This window comes from Aspergillus glaucus (genome assembly GCF_001890805.1).
Source record: "Aspergillus glaucus CBS 516.65 unplaced genomic scaffold ASPGLscaffold_33, whole genome shotgun sequence".
NCBI classification, from domain to species: domain Eukaryota; kingdom Fungi; phylum Ascomycota; class Eurotiomycetes; order Eurotiales; family Aspergillaceae; genus Aspergillus; species Aspergillus glaucus.
Window position 1 is genome coordinate 67,833 of NW_019170485.1, and position 19,122 is coordinate 86,954.

Consider the following 19,122-nt stretch of genomic DNA (forward strand, 5'->3'; position numbering starts at 1 on the left):
ACCGATAACCGACTGATATGAAGATCCTGGCCAGTATGGCTCGACCGAACGATACCGTTGCCCCTCCTAGGGCCAACCGAGACGAAGCAAATAACGATACTGACCGAGAGAGCCGACAATCCTCCATCTTCATTGATGGGGATGAGAATGAAGGACAACGCATGGTGACTTTGGAGGAGTTCCAGCAGTTTGTCTCTGAGAAGCCTGAGTGGTTGTATGAGAAACTCCGATTGATCCATCATCGATATGAAGAGTGCCTTGAGGAGCGTGGAGTCCACCTTGCTGAAAAGGAGCTCCAAGGCCAAACCAAGGATGGAGAAATTGTACTGCTGTGTCAGGAGATGGAGAATGTCAAGCAGCAGCTCGCTGAGGTGAAAGCTGAGCGTGATGCATTTGGTAGCCAGATTGCACGACTGATGATGGGTGGTACCAACGGCCATCAATCCTCTTCAGCACCTGCCCCTGTCGTTCGCAAGTCAACCAAGATCTCTGATCCCCCGATGTTGACTGGTGGAAAGGAGCCCCGATTTGAAGATTGGCTGCTCCTGATGACCCAGAAGCTTGCTGCTAACGCTGATCACTTTGACACGCCCCAGCTCCGCATGGAGTACGTGGCTAGTCGTTGTAAAGGCAAAGCACGCAAGCACCTCACCCCACGTATGCGAGATGATGCCCTGAACCCATACACTGATTCAAAGGACATGCTCAACCACCTGAAGACAATCTATAATGATCCAAACCGCGTCATCACTGCAAAGCATCAGTTCCGACAACTGTACATGAAGAATGGTGACAAGTTCCATGACTTCCTGTCTGAGTTCCTGTACCTTGCTGCGGAAGCAGGTGTTGCAGAGGATAGCTGGAAGGATGAGCTCTACATCAAGTTGACGACCAAACTCCAAGAGCTGTGTATTACAGAGAGCTACAAGGATGGACCCTTCCAGGAGTTCTCTAGCACCGTATCCCGGACTGCAAGCCTTCTTGAAGTTATCAGCCACCGTAACCAGCGGAACCGGACCTTTGGCACCTCTTCTTCGACCAGCAAGGATACGACCAAGGGAGCCAGCTAGGTGAATGTCAAGAAGAAACCAACCGCGAGCGACTGATGAAGGAAGGTAGATGTTTCCACTGCCAGTAACATGGCCACCTTGCTCGGGACTGTCCCGCCAAGGTCTCGAGCCCTGAGTTGAAGGAGCTTGAGCAGAAAGCGCCGGAAAATGAAGCGAATGACGATGCGGGAAAAGTCTAGCCCAGGAGAAAGTCTCCTGCCTGGGACTAGAACGTGTCGACCTAGGTGAATTGGATTTTAGTCAACAAAGGGGGGGGGGGGGGGGGCCAGGATTCAATGTGAATAGTCAGATAGCTTACAATGGAATCCGTATTCCTATGACTAACTACCCTGGCCAACACCGGAGCGTGTTACGAGCTCGGAATAGTAGATAATGATGAACTGTATTCCTATCTAGACTATTGTAGCCATCAACGAGAATATCGAATCTGGGGAGGAAAAAAGGAGAGGAAATCTATCTGGCGAGTACAGTCTCTATAAACCTTTGTGCGATGCGGCTTGAGCCCTTGTTTGTCCATATATTGCTTGTATGGCATCTTTTGGCATGTTGGCACTGTTTGCCTGGTCGTTGAGCCGTCACAGAGCGAATGGTTATCCCTTTATGGACACCAAACGAGCGAAAGAACTAGCGAAATTCTTTGGAATCCCTACCCGACGACTCAAGAAGCCCGTGGGCACAAAGGGACATGATGAGCGAGCTGGAGCAGTGGGATACAGTCCCCTTTACAAGCAGACTGCAGAAGAGTTGGAAGCAGCACAGGACTACATTATGAACAACCTGTGCAAATACTTCTGCGCAACCTTCGTAATCACACAATTGCTCACAATATCTGTAAATAACTTATCGCTCTTCTCAGTCTCACACGCATGCCGAGTGTTGCTGGTAAACAGATCCTGGAACTCAGTGTTCGACTTGAAACAATCCTCCTTAACCTCTTTATAGAAAGGCATGATATCGTGCTTCAAAGACAGTGGGGGGTTAACTCTCTTCCACGCCCAGTGGAGGACTTTATTCGTGATGCTGTCGATATCAGACTCGGTAATTTTGTCAAAGGTGAGGTTCTTTTCGCAGGAGGATTGGTCGCAGAAGATTTTCATGTAGGTGAGGAAGTTGTCGCCTTCGACTTGGGCTTTTTGGAGGGTGGGTCTGCATTTCTCGGGGATAAGCTCTGGGGGGGGGATGTTTATGCTGCCGAAGAATGCTGTTGCGTGGGGAGCTAGGGCTAGGAGGGTGACTAGCGATGTCCAAAGGTGGAGGTGCATGTTGAGAAAGAGAAGAAATGAAGTTGACAATGCAATTGAAAACCAATAAACCAGACCAAGAATGCGATTCTTTTATACCTTTCTCCCTAAACCGCAATCCCTCGGCCAAATATTCAGTTCAGCTATGACGAAGATCTATGCTCCATAATCCTACGAGACACTAAAGTCGGTCAGATAATCATTCAGGAACTATCACCATCTATCTCTCAACATAACTTTAATCCGGCTTACCAGGTACCCTCCCAGTGATCATCAACTAGCCGGTGGTCCAAAACAGACACTGTCACAACTATCAGCGGGCTATTGGCATCCACTTATGGAGTACTGAATTTATCGGGCCTGGTTAGGGCATTGCGAGTCTTATCGGAGATGGAGATCGATCGATCGCGTGGCGATGATTTAGTGAGACCTCTTGCTGTATGGAAATTGAGTTAGGTTACTGGAAGGAGGGGGGACTGGTTGAACTGTAGAGGGCACATGGACAAGCACATCTATGTAATGACCTGTTTAACCTGCATGCCCCTATCTATCTCACACCCGTCTACTAGAACAGAGACACAGCATCAACAAGCAACCACCATCTTTCAATCAATCAGATAAAACCAACCAAGCAATAGAACAAATCAAGCAACAACTCAACATCTCATAATAACATACATATTTATCGTGAATCATTAGTCGTACATTGTATACCCCCTCCATCTTCTCGCGGCTACTAAGATTAATGCTGATAGATGATAAACAAAAGCAAAGCAAATCATGCACCGCCGAGGATCAACGCGCGTGCTTGGTTGGGTTCGGTCCCGAGGACGCTGATGAGGTATTCGATGCTGTACCATATTAGCACTGATCATTTTCAAAGGAAGTGACAAAAGGGGACCTACCTAGCCTCCGACGTCAACCTCTTCCTCTCCTTCTGGAACTCTGCCTGACAAGACTCCCACGTGGCAGCGCGCTCACTCGGCAGAACAGTCTTAATGCGTAACTTGAAAAACGCACTGACAGGCCGATGATCCGAAGCGCGGACCTCATGCCGTCGGTAATCCAACTGCTTTATCCTTCCCAACCCACGATAAAGAACCCGATCACACCACGCAGGGGACCGTTTCTTCTCACTAGAATCGTACTCGTCCGTACCAACATCGTACTTGTACGTCGGGGCAAAAGTGATGGGTGCTTCGTTGAACGAGCGCAGCCGGAAACCAGGGTTCTTGCGGCGCGAAGCAAGGAGTTGATCGCGGTCGAGGAGTTTGGGGAGGTTGTTCTGGCGGACGGCGTCGATGATGACGTTGCGGGGGATGGAGTCGATGCGGTAGTTGAGGTCGCCGTTTAGAACGCAGATTTCGTGGTCCATGATCATGGAGCCGTCGCCGCCGCTGACGAAGTGGTCTGCGCGGGCTGTGAGGCTGGTTTCGCTGGCGAGGCATTCTGCCTCTAATATGGCGGCCACGTCGTTGTTGCGGTGGGCTGTTTGCGTTTGGCCAGCTGCTAAGTGACAGTTTACGAAGCAGAGCGAGCTGTCGTCGAGGACCAAGCGGAGGATGAGGGCGCCTTTGTTGCCGTGCAAGCCACCCATACCACGCTTTACCTCTGCGGCACGGACATTCTTGATTCGCTCGCGTTCTTTGTGTCGGACGAAGACACAGGTGAAAAGACCAACCATGTTCGCCGTGTGAAGTAGGACGTACGACTCGTCAAGCGGCATGCAGTCGTTAACGCACCGTGTCAAATGCTCAGCCCACACCCGGTATTGACGACTCATGTGCTCCTTCTCGCCAGCTTCTTTCTTTTCTTTCTTTTTACTGCTTTTGAGCAGGCTCTCTGGACTTTCGTTAGCAACGACTCATAATGTAAAGAGCATTGGAAAGACGTACTGGCTGTGATCTTTTTATCCTCGAGATCAACAAGTTCCTGGAACCCAAACACCAGGATCCCCGGTGGATCATCGGGATGAATCGCATCCTGGATGAACGTGGACGTGCGCACACTACCCGGTGTCGAAGCACCAGCATTCCACGTCATAACCACAGCACGCATTTCACGGAACGTGCAGAATTCGACGTCTCTGCTTTGCATTCGAGATTCTACTACGGTCAGCACCATTCCAACAGATGGTGGATAGAGAAAAGGAGAACATACCCAACCAATCACTCTCCAACGTCCCATCCCAAAGCCGAATACAATTATCCGTGCCCAGCGACGTAACCTGCAACCGGTTCATCGTCCACACACTACTCGTGTCCAGAATGAAGCTGGAAACCGGACTATCATGTGCCTTCCAGTCTTTCTTCACCGTCCACGGGTTCGAGTTGACGTCGTACACATAGATCATACCGGTCTTGTAGCCAGCCCAGAGATAGTCCCCGACGACGCTTAGACAGTTGATCTTGTAGACGCTCACGTTGACAACGGCCAAGCATGCGTAGTCCTTGACAGAGTACACGCTGATCTTTCCATCCGCGTGTCCGAGGTATACCCGGCCGCCGTTCTTGGTCGTGCATGCGCCAGACGTGACCTCCCCTGCGCTTTGCGATACGAGTGGTTTCCGAAGAACCTTGAAAGACGCATCATCGCGCGCATATGGTTGATACACGTGGATGTCTTTACCAGTGGCCAGCCAGAGTTCATCACCAACGACCATGGAAAATGTCTGACCCCGTGCAACGCGGTCATAAGGGTTATGGTAGCTGTATTGAAGATTCGGAACACCAGACTCATCAGCGGGCCAGATGAGCAACCGGCCCTCATCATCCATCGTCCACATTTCCTTCTTGTGTCGCAGGATCTTAATCACCTCGCGACGGGACGGGTAGGATCTCGACGCGACCACGGCACGAGTTGCGATATCGACTTCATGTAGTTCTCCGCTGTTCGTACCCAGCCATACTCGCCTCCCTTCATCTTCAAGGCCTGCGCCAGGCTTGAACGCCATAGATAGCGTCTTGACGGTTTCACCATGGCTCAGACTCATTATTTGTTCGCCGTTCGTCAGATCCCAGACTCGTGTCAGATAACCGGTCGTACAGACGTATTTCCCACACACATCCATGAGGCGCGTGTCATATCTCGTAAGAATCTCGTTCGGACTATTCTTGATAGCAGGCGGTCTCCGATTCGCATTAGAGGCATCGGGATAGTCTGTTAAGGTGACAGTCGGCTGACTAGGATAATGTTCCTCCTCGTCTTCCGTATCAGGGCGGGGACGAGGTTGCGGCGGGTTTTGAGGCGGCGGAGGTGGTTGTCCACGATCGTAGGATGGTTTGCTTTCGCGGGAATAGGAGGGTTGGCGATGGAGCTCAGGTGGGCGTGCAGGCTGCTGGGGAGCAAGGGGTTGTTGCTGGGGAATAGGTTCGAGCGGTCGAGGAGACGATACAGAGAAATCGGCATTAGCCGTTTGTCGCGATGGAGACGGGTTTGCGCGTCGAGGAAGAAGCGGTTGCGGGGGTTGCTGCTGTGCAGGTGACGGGTACTCTGCATTCGACATTTGTCTCGACGGTGACCGACTCTGCACAGTCTGACGTCCAGGAGATGGACGTCGAGGTTGTGCTGGGGGCTGATGAGGAGACGACACCGGGAAATCCGCGGGCACCTGCCTCGAAGGAGACACCCTGCGACTCTGTACCGATGCACGAGGGGGCAGCCCCGGACGATCCCCTGGCATATCACTTGTTGCCTGCAATCTCTGCGCGGACTGCGGTACGCTAGACAACGGTTCTACCTGTCTCTGCTGGCCGGCTGGAATCTGCACCGTCAACGGTTTTGTGTCTCGCGAAGGTTCCCGCTGGGGCTGGGGCGGCCTCCGATTAAACCCAAGCTCCCGCGCATCCTGCGCCAATGGCGAATGTACACCTGCCCTGTCTTCAAACAACTGCTGAGCAGGAGATTCCGTCTCCGATCGAAGAGGGCGAGGCGGATTAGTCTTGGGCGGCGATTTCTCCGGACTACTCGGAGGCGTACTAAACGGCGACACACGAAGATCAGAAGAAGCCCGCTTCGCCCTAGGAGCAGCCAACGTATTTGACTCCTGGAACGCCAGGTTGGCAGGTTTCACCGGGATCTTAGGTTTGTCGGCGCGGTTGGCGGGCGGCGGCAAGGAAGCGCTCTTGGCCTTGCGATCCGACGGACTATCCCGCATCGCAAATCTCGCCGAATGTAACTCCCCGGGAGATAAATTGCCTGGAATATTCGAATTGGGTGTCCCGGCGACAGAGCTGCGAGATAGCCGCGAGGGCAACGATTCGTGAGAGGCACCCGCACCCGTATCTAGGCCCAAACCCAGCGGACTGCGCGAAACCCGGTTTCCATCTTCGGCCAGTTCATCTGGCGATTCAACGAGCCCCCGCGGCGGAGACCGTGGCGAGTCCACCGTCAACGTCGGAGCCAACTGCGGCGAAGACCGGAAACTCAACGACATAGGACGGCCATGCCGTCTACCGGGAGAACCGTTGGCACGCGACGCCTCCCTATTCGCAAAACCACCTGTCCTATGCCTATACAATTGATCAGGTATCTGCTGCGCATCTGCCTGCTGCTGCGGCTGCGGCTGCGGCGTCCAAGGTGAGCGCGGACGGGACAAGTCCACGGAGGCACGAGAGAAATGGGAACGGGGATCGTCATCGCGCGGTTCGGGGCTCTTTAGGAGAGACAAGTCGCGGGTATTGGGAGTAACGGCGGAAGAAGATCTAGTATGGGAGAGGTTTTCGAAATGCGAGAGGAGCGAGGAGACGGGTCTCTGTTGTTAGATAAAGTTAGTGACATGACAGACAGGGTACATGACAGGTGATTGATGCATGCGACGTACAAGGGGAGCATTGTCGGTGTTGTCTTTATCCTTGTTTCCCTCCATGGCCACCACAAGTCCGGTGAGACGGCTCAGAGGGCATAAGCTGTGTTTGAGTAGTGGTAGTGGTAGTAGGAGTAGTGGTTGCTGTTGTAGAGGAGTAGAGGATAACAATGTAATAATAACAGCGGAGCAAGCGGAGGCGGTCAGGAGAAGGAGAAGGGCTCTATGCTCTGAAGGTATATTAAGGAGATAGGACAGAAAAGGAGAGCAGTAGTCAGTAGTAGTAGAAAAAGTAGTAGTAGTAGTATGGTAGTTGGTAGAAGAATGAAAGAACAGGTTACTATTCGTGGCGCGAGGCAGCGGCATAATGTAAGCAGCCATTTTATACAGTTCGGTGCCTATAATTATCTATCCATTTTCCTGTTCCTACAGGCATAGTCAATACTCGACTGTCTGTCTTCCACTTATTCTGTCTACTCTATTGGCACCCTTAGCGCTCTCTCTACTTCTATACCACCCCGGTCCGAACAAAAAAAAACCTCCCACTCACTCACCAAACACATCTGCACCAGTCGCAGTTCAACACCATGTGGTACGTCTTCTCTCTTCCTCAAGAGCCCTCCTATCATTCCATAATGCAGAGTATACTAACAATCACAGCAAACACATCCTCAATGCCCAAGTCGCCATTCGCTCTCCATGCTGTACGCCCCTCCCACCCACCTACCCCCTCTACAACCACACCTAAGCGCCAACTAATCCTTTCATCTTTGAAAAAACGACAGGCCGCAAATGGTTCGACTGCGCAGAATGCCACCAGGAACAGGAACCGCATGCTCTCGCCAAGTCTCCTGAGATGGTACCCTCCCCCCGTTATCCCCGGTCACCTCCCCGCGCCCAACAAAAGGTCTACAAGTCTACAGGAAGGGTAAGGCTAACGAGGACAGACATTTGCCTGCAAAAAATGCAAAAAATGCTTCCGCAAAGACGCCGCCGAGTTCGAGGAAAGCGATGAATACTGTCCCCACTGCGATAATCATTTCGTGCTTGAGGCTAAGACGCCTAAGCCCGCGTTGCAGGTTGAGGGGGATGATGCGCGGATGGATAACAGGTATTTCCCTTTCCATTCTCCTGTTCAGGAGGGAATGAGGCTAATGCAGTGTAGGATGCTGAAGGATGACCGCGTGCATTTGCCGGAGGAGAAATCGATCTTTAATTTCAAGGATTTGTCGGATCGGATGGGTTAGATGGGTGTGTATGTGTGTCGATGTGGTTACGATGAGACGATTATATCCTTCTTTGACATTTTTGGAGATATTTAGTACTGTGATATAGCTGTATCATATTTAGATTGTGACTGTTGAACTGGCAGTATCAAGCATAGACCATTTCATTGACGCTCTGAGAACATCTAATTAAAAACAAGTGCATCATAGATATCCCGTATCTCATCCATTCAACAACATCTACTCAGCAGACCGACTCGACTCCCCCGTCTCCCCACCACCAGGCCGCGTCAGAATAGCAGCCGTAGTAGTACCCGTCCGACCTGTCTTCTTCTTCGCCGCCTCCTCCTGCTTCTCCGTCTCTATGTTCTTAACGTACGTCTCGATCTGGTCATCGGGGAGCATCTCGATTGTCTTGCCGGCGGACATGATAGCCACCTCGATGTTCTTGGCGCCCGTCTGCACGACTTCCAGCAGCGACTTGATGGTAAGGGCGATGGTTTGCTCGCGGTCCATGTCTTCGACGTGGTTGCGTTCGAGGAATTCGCGGACGGTCTTGCTCGAGCGGCCGATGGCGTTTGCTTTCCTGTTCGTTATTAGCCCAGTTCCCCACTTCACCCTAAATTCAGACAAGGAAACGCACCAAGCAGAATAGATCCCCGACGGCTCCGTCAAATACAACCTCGGCACTTCATCGTTCGGATCAAACCCAGCAAGCAATGTACTAATCCCAAAAGGCCTAACACCCCCACTCTGCGTATACCGCTGCTGCACACTCGCAATATGCTTCGTAATATACTCCACACTAACGGGGTCCTCGACGGTCAGACGGTGCGACTGGGCTTCGAGGCGGGCTTTGTCGATGAGGATACGGGCGTCGGCGTTGAGGCCGGCGAAGGCCAGGGTGACGTGGTGGTCGAGGACGGCGATTTTGGAGGGCGTGATGCGGGTGTCTTGGAGTTTGAGGGCGGAGCGTTTTTCGCAGCCGATGACGACGACGTCTTTGCCTTTTACGCCGACGGCGCAGGTTCCTGGTCATTTAGTATGGGGCGTCGATGGATGGATGGGTTGGGATGGGCGGTACCTCTCTTGACGGCTTCCATGGCGTATTCAACCTGGAAGACGTGCCCGTCGGGGCTGGTTTTGTTAGATTGCATTCACTCTAGTCCTGTCATAGCCTCATACCTGAATACTGCTCATTGTTAGCTTCTAAGCTCATGGTAAGATACTAGCTAGCTAGCTAGTAGTACCAACATCTGACGTACCTGAAAGAGCTCGATCATATCCGGACATTGTGGGCTAGAATTCAGAAACGGGAGACAACAAGAAAACGAGGATAAGAATTCGGTTACTGAGAATTTGATAAAAGGATGAGGGAATGAGGGAATCGTGGTGGTGAGGATCTCCGGCCTGCTGGCGATGACGGATCCAGGTGTCCCGCGGCTGAGAGCTCCCAAGCGCTAGCCGCGCGGCTATACGGTCTTGTCAGGTCAGTATATTCACCAGCCTTGTATGAATTGTTATTGATGTTCGTAGAATGAAGAGACTGTAATTTCTCTATCATTCTGAATAGATAAAGGAAATGCTAAGTACTGTAAAGCATGGCTTTGAACACCACCCTCGTCTACAGCGGAGAATACAAGACAATCTACTTCAGAGATATACACAATACTCAGATACTCGATAAAGACATATGGACATTGAATACAATCTTATGTTCACACCCGAAATCCACATCGCCTCAGCAGAGAAATACTGCGCTGTTTTGAAAACAAACCAACCTGGCCCAACACCTGCCATGACCTCCGATGATTTCGGTTCTTTTGTAGACAAATTCAACAAGACAAAAACATGAAGGAAAAAAAAAAAAAATATATCTAAATGCAAGTCGAGACATGCTAAACTTCCTCATCCGGTCTTCCATGCGCAGAAATGTCAGAAATAAATAGAGAAATAAAAAAAAAAAAAAAAAGGAAAAAAAAAGAAAAGAAAAGAAAAGAAACTCCATCACCGAACAAACCCTACCCTCCGAATTCAAACAAGACAGGGCGATGAAAGACATAAAAACCCAATCAAAGAATTGATGTCGAAAGCGCCTTTGCCAGCCCACACCCCCTTTGCCCTTGCCTTTTGTTGCTGTTCCCAGGAGGGTCTACCCTTAGGCCCTCAAAACAGTTCGCTGGAAATAGTAAAACATGCCCAAATTTGAAATCAAACATAAAATAAAAGACCCAGAAACGACGACACGCTACCAGCCTGCTCCTCCCAACCGAAATGCACCAGAACGGCAAAATTTCCTTATACAAATAGCGTAGTATCAACCATCAACATATATCGACAACAATTCCAATCCATCCGTATTGACATAAACCAACATGACCGAAAGACAAGAAAGGAAGAATAGATATGGTTCTCATTACCGCATCATCCCGGTATCAAACGTTTAAGCAGGAGACTTGTTAGCACCCGCACCGTTCCGGCGAGTGTGGGCATCGTCCGCGACGGTCAGACCACCGAGACCGGTGGAGAGGAAGGCGAACGGGTCACTGCCATCATTGCCGTAGAAAGCACCGTTGGAGGCGCTGATGGGAGCACTGTGGTCAGCGCTCGTGAAAGCAGCTTGAGCGGCGGGGTTGGCGAACGAAGCGGTGGAGTGAGAGTTGGCAGAGCCGTAACCAGCGCTCATCTGGCCCATGGGAGGGTAGGCGGCGCCAGGGCCGCTGCCCAGACCGGAGGGCAAGGCGTAGTTGCTGGGGGGGGCACCGAACTGCTGGTTAAAGCCACCAAATGCACCCGCCGCAGAAGCGAAAGGCGCAGGGGCCGGAGTGCTGGTCATCGAGTTAGGACCCATACCGAAGCCAGAAGGAGGATCCATCGGAGACGGGAAGGCCGAGTCAGCGACCACGGCAGCACCCGAACGCGGGGCACCGCAACGCAGACAGTTGATGTTCTTGGCGAAGTTGTGGTAGCCACAGCCCTCAGAGCCACACTTCCAGTCACCAGCACGGAAGGGAACGACACCACCGTTGCCGCCCATACGGCCGCCGTGACCCATTCCGTGACCACCACCACCGCTACCACCACCACCGCTACCGCCACCACCGTGCATGTGGGGAGGCATCATCGATGGAGGGCCGTAGCCGTAGGCACCGTATCCAACCGGGTCGGGAGCAGCGGCCATTGCGGGGAACGAGCAGCGGAAACAGGCGGTACGACGCTGGAAGTTGGAGAAACCACAAGACGGGCAGGTCCAGTCACCGGGACGAGGACGGTTCTTCGACGGAGGGAAGGGTGTCAGGATCTCGGCGGCACGGTCCAGAACACGGCTGGAGGAGGGGGAGACCTCGATGGCCTTTTCGTTGAGAGCACGACCATTCATGCAGAGGCTTTCAGCGGCCTATAATGTGTTAGCAGTGACAGCGGAGCAAACGGAAAGAGACGCATCACCTCCTCATGAGACGAAAAGACGGCAAATCCGGTACCGGTGGGCTTGTGCTGATCAGGCGTCCGCAGAGTCCAGAAGGCAATGGGACGACCACCAAACTGAGTGAACCAGCTCTCCAACTCCGACTGAGTAGTATCGTGGGGCAGACCGCTGAGGTGCAAGACCTTGCTGCGCTCAGCCAGGAAAGCACGGACATCGGCCCGGGCATCCATAGGACGGGTAAGGATCTCGGGGTGCTCATGCGGGGGTTGAGACTTGCGGATCAGACCGCGGAGGACACGGGCGAGGGTGATGGACTCCTCCATGGCGCGGCGGGGGGAAGCGGGGGCCAGAGCCTGCAGGTGGAAAGGCAGGTTGTGTTTGATCGGAGCGGAGGACTGGACGGGTTCAACCTCGAGGGCGGCGCAGATGTTGGCGAGCGAGCTGGGGCCAAAAGGCAACGACTCGGGGTGATGGGTCTGCCATCTCTGGTACTCGGTACGGAGGTCAAAGGTGCGCGAGTGCTGGAGGTAGGGAGGCAGGACGACAGCCTTATCGCGGGCCTCGCGGGGCAACTGGACACGGAGATCCCAAGAGTCGAGGGTGACGAAAGCAAACTCGAGGTTCTTGCTGATGAGGTGTTCCTGGGCAAAAGCGTCGAAACGGTTGATGGCATCGCGGAAAGTACCTGCCGAGCGGACATGCTCCCAAGTCAGAGTGGTCAAGCTCGCTGTCAGGAGGCCGTCAGCCATTGAACCCGCAGATGACCGTGGAAGAGGTATACATGGCATAGAAGAAGACTTACTGCAGAGGGGAGTAATGGGCGTGTTGACGGGCTTGACGAGGACGGATTCGCGGTGCAGCTGTTAGTCAGGGGTTAGCATATTCCAGCCTTCAACATTCCGATCACTGATCAATTGCATCTCAATTGGAAGACATACCTCATCGCAGGTCTTGGTGTCCAACAGCATCCACCCCAATTCAATCACCTCTGCAGAGTCCTTTGTGACGTAGACACCATGCTCGTCGCAGGTGGTCGCGACGTGGATGACAATGTAGCGGTCCAGCTTGGGAGTGGGAGACGAGACGGACATTTTCGATGAAATAGGCGAGGGAGAGAGAGAGAGAGAGAGAGAGAGAGAGAGAAAGATACAGGAGAAGAGACGAGGAGAGGAAGAAGACACTTGTCTATCTGTCGTTCTCTGCTGTTCTTCTGTCTGTCTGGCTGGCTGTGGGTTGACTGAGGCGACACAAATCCACGACGGAGAAAAAAGAAGAAAAAAAGAGTGTCGTGGATTGAGTGGGTTGAGTGGAGGAACTAAGTAAACCCAACGAGAGAAACAGAAGCAACAAATAAACCAATAAAAGAAGCAAACCCAGCGTAAGGAAGAGAGAGAGAGAAAAGGTAAGAGAAAAAGAGGGGAGAAAAGAAGGAAAAAGAAACGAGGAAAAATCGTTCGTTCGGGAGGAGGAATTGAGGTGGACCGAGTAGTAATCAAGAGTCTTAAACAAACAATAATATATATATACAGTGGACTATTATTCTATACTGGGATCGATTGAGTCTTTTTCTTTTCTATATGGAAGAGAATGAATAGAATAGCCTTTGGTATACATAGTATGTTAACCTGCTCAAGAGGTACAAGTATACCCGGAGGACCACGGAGCATACGGAGTACTGAGCACAGTACAATACATCTACATACAATTGATCGCATTACTTTATTCCCTACAGGGGTGTTATCCCTCTAATTATTCCAGTCATGTATCTTACATAGTACATGTACATGTACTCGTGCTATTCTAGGCGCCATCTGACACCTGTGGCGTCATGCAGCGATATATGTATAAACAAGTCTAACTGACTCGACAGATCGATTATAATAGTATTCATTTGCATGTATTGAATTGGCATGCAATTCAAGGGGAACATGAGGAAAAGAAAAAAAAGAAAAATGTTCCTCGTCAGTTCCCTGGATCAATCCGTGCTATCCAAAGGATATTCTCCACTGACAGCGGAGAATATACAGAATACGGACAGTGAAGGATATATAGCGCAGTATACCGTAGACCAGATATATTCAATAACCATATATACCAGAACAAAACAAACACATAACTCCAACCCAAATAAACATATCCATCATCAATCCATTACTATCAAGCAAACAACGCCACTCAAATCAGAACACAGAAAATCACTCATCCTGAACCTCCGACTTGACAATCGTCCCCCGACTATCCCCCTCCTCTTCCTCCTCTTCCTCGATAATACTAGGCTCCAGAGAAAACTTCCGTCTCGCCAAACCCGGCTCAATGGACGGTCGCACACTCCCAGACCTCACACTGCTAGCCCCAGACTTTATGCTCATCATATCACTATCACCTTCTTCAGTGCCCTCACGTGCCATCCTACTCGGGACCCGGATGCCCTGTGCCGTCGCGAGCAGTTTGAGTATCGAGTTCTTAGCCTTGACCAAAGCGTTGCGACCGGTTGCATCACCGGCAGCACCTTCCTCGATGGCCTGGTCGAGGAGTTCTTTGACTTCCTGTGCGAGTTGGATGTTCTCCTGTGTGATTTCGCCGTTGCTGCGGGTGCTTGTGCGGAATTGATCGTCGCCTTCGGGGGGGCGCGAGCCGGAGCGGGATGGCGGTGGTGGCGGGGGTGCGATGTAGAGTTTGCTCATGAGGGAGAAGAGGAGTTTGCGCTCGTCCTTGGAGCAGCGGTTTGTGCCTGCGCTGATGCCCAGGACGCGTTCCAGGATATCCTTGATCACGGCTAGGTGGACGAAGCCGCAGGCGCTCGAGCTGGCTGTACCGCCGATGAGGACGTTTTCTCCGCCCAGACCTACGACTCGTCGTTCGTCGGTCCATTCTGCGAGCATGCCTAGGACACCGGTCATTAATGTCTTCAGTTCGCGTTGGCTGATTGTCTCGTCGATCTCGCCATCACTGTCTTCTTCGGCTTCGAGAGAGTAATGCTCCTCAGCTGCGTTCAAGACAGTACGCACAGCAGGGACTGTAATCCGCTGCATGTGCTGCGTGTTCGTGACGCGCGAATGACAGTAGACAGGGAAGAAGTAGGCCAATGACTGTCGTAGCGCGGGGTTCTCCCGAGTCCGTGGGTGGAAGAAGGAAACGACAAGGTTCAACAAGAGCGTTTCCACGGCCGCTTGGTTCATTTCCTGAATGGCTGGCGGCACGTTGGGTCCAGAGGGCGAGAAAGCGCTCGTTAGAAGTAGCTTCGACAAAGCAGTGGCAGCGCCCGTCTGCACATCGTTCGGGGAGTTGGCCCTAAGCGCCCGAGCAAACACCTTCAACAGGGGTTTCTGGAATGGCGGCGGGGACACGGTCTCGCCGTCTGGCTGAGTGACGGGCGCAAGCAACGTAGGGTGCGTCGTAAGCATATCGCAAAGGATCTGAATGGCTGTCACCTGCAAAGCATCGTGACCTTTGCTGTAGCAATGGATGAAGAGAGTCATGTTTTCCTCGGCCAGGGTCTGAACAGTTAGCATCACCTCAAGTACCAAGAAATGAATGGAAGCCTACCTTGTCAAGTAAACAGCAAAGACCCAAGCACTCCAGACCACGCTCTCGAATAGGAGCCTCGTGACTCCGAACTGCAGGCACAACCAGGTTGTTCAACATAGTCACCAAGTTCATATTCTGTTGCAGATTACCCTCAACATTCTGCAACATGCAAAGAGCAATATGCAAGCACTTCATGTTGACAACGATCTCCTTGAGAATCTTAGCCTTAGCCTCATCCTTGTTAAAAGATGTCTCAGACGCGGGCGTCTCAGACCGAGCACGGCTAGAGGCGTCGTCGCTAATTTCAGACCTGGCAGAGACAAAGCTGTCTTCGGTGATGATAGTGTCGTGGACTTCAGCGATGGCTTCCAGGACCACACTGCAGAATTCAGCCTCTGCTGACAGGTCAGGTCCGCAGACACATCTCAGGGTCTCGACGGCAAGCTTGGTGGTTTCTTCCGGGAGCTCGGGAATGGCCAGGGATTCTCGGAGCAAAGAGAACATCTTCCGTCGTCCCACTTCATCACTGTAGTCCATGGTGATGGCAATGTGCAGCAGTTGCTCCACGACAAATTCCTGCTCCACGCTGTCGTCGTCGTTCGCCTCACCACTCTCCTTGGCGGTCTTCTTCCGCTCCAGAAGCTCATTCAGGTACTTCTGAAGATAGTGTGCCAGAGCAATGACCTCAGGCATCTTGTCATCAGCAAGGCTGTCGTATTTCCCATCATGCTCGACCCGGCAGAAGTCGTTGAACGAGCGCAGGAGGAACGATGACTCTCCATTCAGTGACTCCCAGTACGGCTCATCGAACACGACTGCCTCCCGGTAGTCCGGACGCCCCTCCCAGAAGCTACGCATGGCTTCGTGGGCAATGCCAGACTCCATGCCAGAATTGACCACATCAATTCTCTCGAGCAGCTCCAGAAGCGCAGCAATATTTGGTGGAGAGCGTTGTGGGGCACCAGACCCTCCTTCCGCTTCGTTGTTCTCCTTGTTTGTGCCAGCGCAGTCCTCAATCCATCGGTCGTGGAACAGTTTGCCAGTAGCCTTCCGAACACTCTCGTCTCGATCCCGGAGACCCCACCGCAGCATCTTTTCTCTCATAGACAGGGAAAGGTGACGGAAGTCGCCCAATGTCGGAAGAAGGCGAGAGTACAATGCGCGTCGTGTCGCAGCGTCGAGATCGCGGGCTCGTTCAAGTAGGTAGGGAAGGGTTCCCGGAGAAAGAGGCAGGTTGGTGAGCAGGGTCTTTCGTACATCGCCACTCGTATCATTCTGCATAATGTCGATGAGCTTCTCCAAGAGAGCACTGTTATCGTCGTTATCATCGTCCTCGTCGTTCCCTGCCAGACGGCCGAGACCCATCACTGCCTGCACTCTCACAGAAGGCTCCTTATCCCTGATACGCTTCAACAGGCCTTGGCGGATGGTGTAAAATAAGTCGTCGTCGATGCTGTCGAGCGAGTTGACAATGAGCGTGATTAACTGCGTAGCGCGGAAGCGCACAATCTTGTCCTTGGCCACCAAAAGCGGCGACACCACCGCAACAAGACTAGTCGCTAGACGCGCAGTTGGAGTCTCAGTAGAAACATCATCGTCTTCTTCTGAAGCGAATAGTTCAGTATCTTTTTCCGACGCATGCGTCAAGAATGTGCCGACAAAGCGCAGAATGCGATCACCGACAGGCTCTGTCTTCTTAATGGGGAGGATTCGCAGTACACATCGGCCAACCTCCACATTGAATTCCTTCTCGGGATAGGTTTCTTCATTCGGCAGCGAAAGTTCCTCTTGCTCTTGATTATCCTTAGACTTCTTTTTCAATATCCCGCAGGAGATCTCCTGCAATTTCCGAAGGCGAACGACTAGCTTGCGGTGTCCGGTCGTCGAGCGTTGGGCGTCGGCGAAAATTGAACACACATCCCGTCGCAAGTTGGGGGATGTTTCGGGCAATGCGGGCTCTTCTGGGATCACGAAAACTGGAGGCGCAGAGCCGGCTCGTCCAGAAGTCTGGACAGAGGTCTTGCGTGTAGCCGAGGACGTCGAACGGGCGGAGACGCGAGCGGGCATGGTGGTGTCGCTGAGGGGTAGTCTTCTCTTGTCGTAACAGCTGTTGGATGAATGGGATATCGACCACACTAGTATCGACGATTCATCGCAATAACAATTCGTATATTATCGTTCAGAAATCCCAAATGTATCGAGTCGTGGAAGGATTGCGGCGTCGCAAGATGAAGCCGTGGTCGAGGTTGTCCTCAAAGAAGCCGCCGATAATCGACAAGTCACGGGCGGCGGGATAAACAAACAGCCCAGACAGGCAATATCCCGATAAGGGCTAGGGCTGCACGTGTTGCGGTACAGACATGCTCTTCTATGCATTAAGTGTATCTACGGTGATCATTACTTGAAAATAAATATGTATTGCTTTTCAATTCATGATGTTCAACCCCATTTGATACTACTCTCAAACATGTAGCAATGCACGTCACGCCACTTTTCACGTGACGCCTGACTAACGCCGAAAACCGGGGCTCCGGGAATTGCCTTTCGGCCTCTTGTTCTCGCCGGGGTCTCTACTGTGTCGCTCGATTGCAGGACTGGACAAAATGTTTCGCCAGAGTATTCGCCGGTTTGGTACCACGGCCCTCCGTGCTGCAGAGGGGTCTACCGCCTATGCTGTGCGAGTGTCGCAAGCCCAGGGCTCTGTCAATGGCTTGACGGAAGGTATGCGATCCCCTCATTTACCGGGAAGCACGGAGCAATGCTAATATATTCGTCCTACAACAGCAATTGGAAACACCCCCCTCATCCGATTGAAGCGCATCTCCGAACAAACCGGCTGCAACGTCCTTGGTAAAGCCGAATTCCAGAACCCCGGTGGCAGCGTGAAAGACCGTGCCGCTCTCTTCGTTGTCAAGGATGCGGAGGAAAAGGGACTCCTGAAGCCCGGCGGTACCGTCGTCGAGGGCACGGCCGGTAACACGGGAATTGGCCTTGCCCACGTCTGCCGTTCCAAGGGCTACAAGCTCGTTATCTACATGCCCAACACCCAGTCGCAGGGCAAGATTGATCTGCTGCGTCTTCTGGGCGCGGAGGTCTACCCGGTCCCCGCGGTGGCGTTCGACAACCCGCAGAACTACAACCACCAGGCGCGGAGACATGCTGAGTCACTCGACAATGCTGTGTGGACGAACCAATTCGACAACGTCGCCAACCGACAGGCGCATATTGAGACTACGGGTCCTGAGATCTGGGCGCAGACCGGTGGAAAGATCGATGCGTTTACCTGTGCGACTGGAACGGGTGGTACTTTCGCTGGAACCACGCGCTACCTGAAGGATGTCAGTGAGGGACGGGTAAAAGCCTTCCTCGCTGATCCTCCCGGTAGTGTGCTGCACAGCTACGTCCAGAGCGGTGGTAACCTTATGGACCGGGCTGGTGGCAGTATCACTGAGGGTATTGGTCAGGGCCGTATTACGGAGAACCTCAAACCTGATGTCGACTTGATCGACGGATCGCTGAACATCAGCGACGAGAAGTCGATTGAGATGGTCTACCGTTGCTTAGACGAGGAGGGTCTCTACCTTGGTGCTAGCTCTGCGTTGAACGTTGTTGCTGCCAAGGAGGTTGCTGAGAAGCTTGGAAAGGGACACAATGTCGTAACTGTTCTGTGTGATGGAGCTTACCGTTATGCTGAACGGTTGTTCTCCCAGACATGGCTCGAGAGCAAGAACCTCCGCTCTGCCATTCCCAAGCATTTGGAAAAGTACATAGTGTTGCCTTAGTAGTCATGTATCATGAAGTAAATAGACCGTTATTGGATGCTATT

General features: G+C 52.3%; 8 protein-coding genes across 8 annotated transcripts; 3 read left to right on the forward strand and 5 right to left on the reverse strand.

Moving 5' to 3' along the window:
• Positions 1-1,831: 1,831 nt before the first annotated feature.
• ASPGLDRAFT_40090 (uncharacterized protein) lies at positions 1,832-2,332 on the reverse strand (the record flags this gene model as incomplete). Its single annotated transcript, XM_022545173.1, has 1 exon — positions 1,832-2,332. One exon carries the CDS (start codon positions 2,330-2,332, stop codon positions 1,832-1,834), a length of 501 nt encoding a protein of 166 aa, XP_022395919.1.
• Positions 2,333-2,798: 466 nt separating this feature from the next.
• Positions 2,799-7,179, reverse strand: ASPGLDRAFT_52844 (putative inositol polyphosphate phosphatase; the record flags this gene model as incomplete). Its single annotated transcript, XM_022547848.1, has 5 exons — positions 2,799-3,162; positions 3,217-4,153; positions 4,207-4,416; positions 4,472-7,064; positions 7,134-7,179. Coding segments are annotated over 5 exons (3,859 nt in total), but the record flags the coding sequence as incomplete, so codon positions are not given.
• A 398-nt stretch (positions 7,180-7,577) lies between these two features.
• ASPGLDRAFT_52845 (CHY zinc finger protein) lies at positions 7,578-8,705 on the forward strand. Its single transcript, XM_022547849.1, has 5 exons — positions 7,578-7,707; positions 7,776-7,819; positions 7,901-7,974; positions 8,063-8,226; positions 8,281-8,705. Exons 1-5 carry the CDS (start codon positions 7,703-7,705, stop codon positions 8,360-8,362), a joined length of 369 nt encoding a protein of 122 aa, XP_022395921.1. The 5' UTR covers positions 7,578-7,702; the 3' UTR covers positions 8,363-8,705.
• pre6 (proteasome core particle subunit alpha 4) lies at positions 8,582-9,634 on the reverse strand (the record flags this gene model as incomplete). Its single annotated transcript, XM_022543904.1, has 5 exons — positions 8,582-8,927; positions 8,985-9,372; positions 9,426-9,478; positions 9,527-9,533; positions 9,607-9,634. 5 exons carry the CDS (start codon positions 9,632-9,634, stop codon positions 8,582-8,584), a joined length of 822 nt encoding a protein of 273 aa, XP_022395922.1.
• Positions 9,635-9,995: 361 nt separating this feature from the next.
• On the forward strand, positions 9,996-10,213 carry ASPGLDRAFT_52849 (uncharacterized protein). Its single transcript, XM_022547850.1, has one exon. It carries the CDS (start codon positions 10,035-10,037, stop codon positions 10,194-10,196), a length of 162 nt encoding a protein of 53 aa, XP_022395923.1. The 5' UTR covers positions 9,996-10,034; the 3' UTR covers positions 10,197-10,213.
• A 77-nt stretch (positions 10,214-10,290) lies between these two features.
• On the reverse strand, positions 10,291-13,136 carry ASPGLDRAFT_181233 (putative RNA binding protein (Arp)). Its single transcript, XM_022542988.1, has 4 exons — positions 12,707-13,136; positions 12,571-12,628; positions 11,789-12,495; positions 10,291-11,738 (listed from the first exon to the last, which is right to left on the reverse strand). The coding sequence occupies exons 1-4, from the start codon at positions 12,857-12,859 to the stop codon at positions 10,785-10,787; spliced, it is 1,872 nt and encodes a 623-aa protein (XP_022395924.1). The 5' UTR covers positions 12,860-13,136; the 3' UTR covers positions 10,291-10,784.
• An 827-nt stretch (positions 13,137-13,963) lies between these two features.
• ASPGLDRAFT_137333 (condensin subunit YCG1) lies at positions 13,964-17,363 on the reverse strand (the record flags this gene model as incomplete). The annotated part of the gene is made up of 2 exons (XM_022541521.1): positions 13,964-15,265; positions 15,315-17,363. 2 exons carry the CDS (start codon positions 17,361-17,363, stop codon positions 13,964-13,966), a joined length of 3,351 nt encoding a protein of 1,116 aa, XP_022395925.1.
• Positions 17,364-17,756: 393 nt separating this feature from the next.
• ASPGLDRAFT_1060303 (cysteine synthase A) lies at positions 17,757-19,100 on the forward strand. The gene is made up of 2 exons (XM_022539501.1): positions 17,757-18,017; positions 18,081-19,100. The coding sequence occupies exons 1-2, from the start codon at positions 17,900-17,902 to the stop codon at positions 19,076-19,078; spliced, it is 1,116 nt and encodes a 371-aa protein (XP_022395926.1). The 5' UTR covers positions 17,757-17,899; the 3' UTR covers positions 19,079-19,100.
• The last annotated feature ends 22 nt before the right edge of the window (positions 19,101-19,122 follow it).

What these genes read in the sequence shown, in the direction of transcription:
- ASPGLDRAFT_52849 (XM_022547850.1), top strand. Translation starts at nt 10,035, where the DNA reads ATGGACATTGAATACAATCTTATGTTCACACCCGAAATCCACATCGCC.
- ASPGLDRAFT_1060303 (XM_022539501.1), top strand. Translation starts at nt 17,900, where the DNA reads ATGTTTCGCCAGAGTATTCGCCGGTTTGGTACCACGGCCCTCCGTGCT. An exon ending in TGTCAATGGCTTGACGGAAG is followed by an intron (nt 18,018 to 18,080) that starts GTATGCGATCCC and finishes GTCCTACAACAG; the next exon opens with CAATTGGAAACACCCCCCTC.
- ASPGLDRAFT_52845 (XM_022547849.1), top strand. An exon ending in CGCCATTCGCTCTCCATGCT is followed by an intron (nt 7,820 to 7,900) that starts GTACGCCCCTCC and finishes AAAAAACGACAG; the next exon opens with GCCGCAAATGGTTCGACTGC. An exon ending in TCGCCAAGTCTCCTGAGATG is followed by an intron (nt 7,975 to 8,062) that starts GTACCCTCCCCC and finishes TAACGAGGACAG; the next exon opens with ACATTTGCCTGCAAAAAATG.
- ASPGLDRAFT_181233 (XM_022542988.1), bottom strand. Translation starts at nt 12,859, where the DNA reads ATGTCCGTCTCGTCTCCCACTCCCAAGCTGGACCGCTACATTGTCATC. An exon ending in ACACCAAGACCTGCGATGAG is followed by an intron (nt 12,629 to 12,706) that starts GTATGTCTTCCA and finishes CCTGACTAACAG; the next exon opens with CTGCACCGCGAATCCGTCCT. An exon ending in TCTTTTCGTCTCATGAGGAG is followed by an intron (nt 11,739 to 11,788) that starts GTGATGCGTCTC and finishes AACACATTATAG; the next exon opens with GCCGCTGAAAGCCTCTGCAT.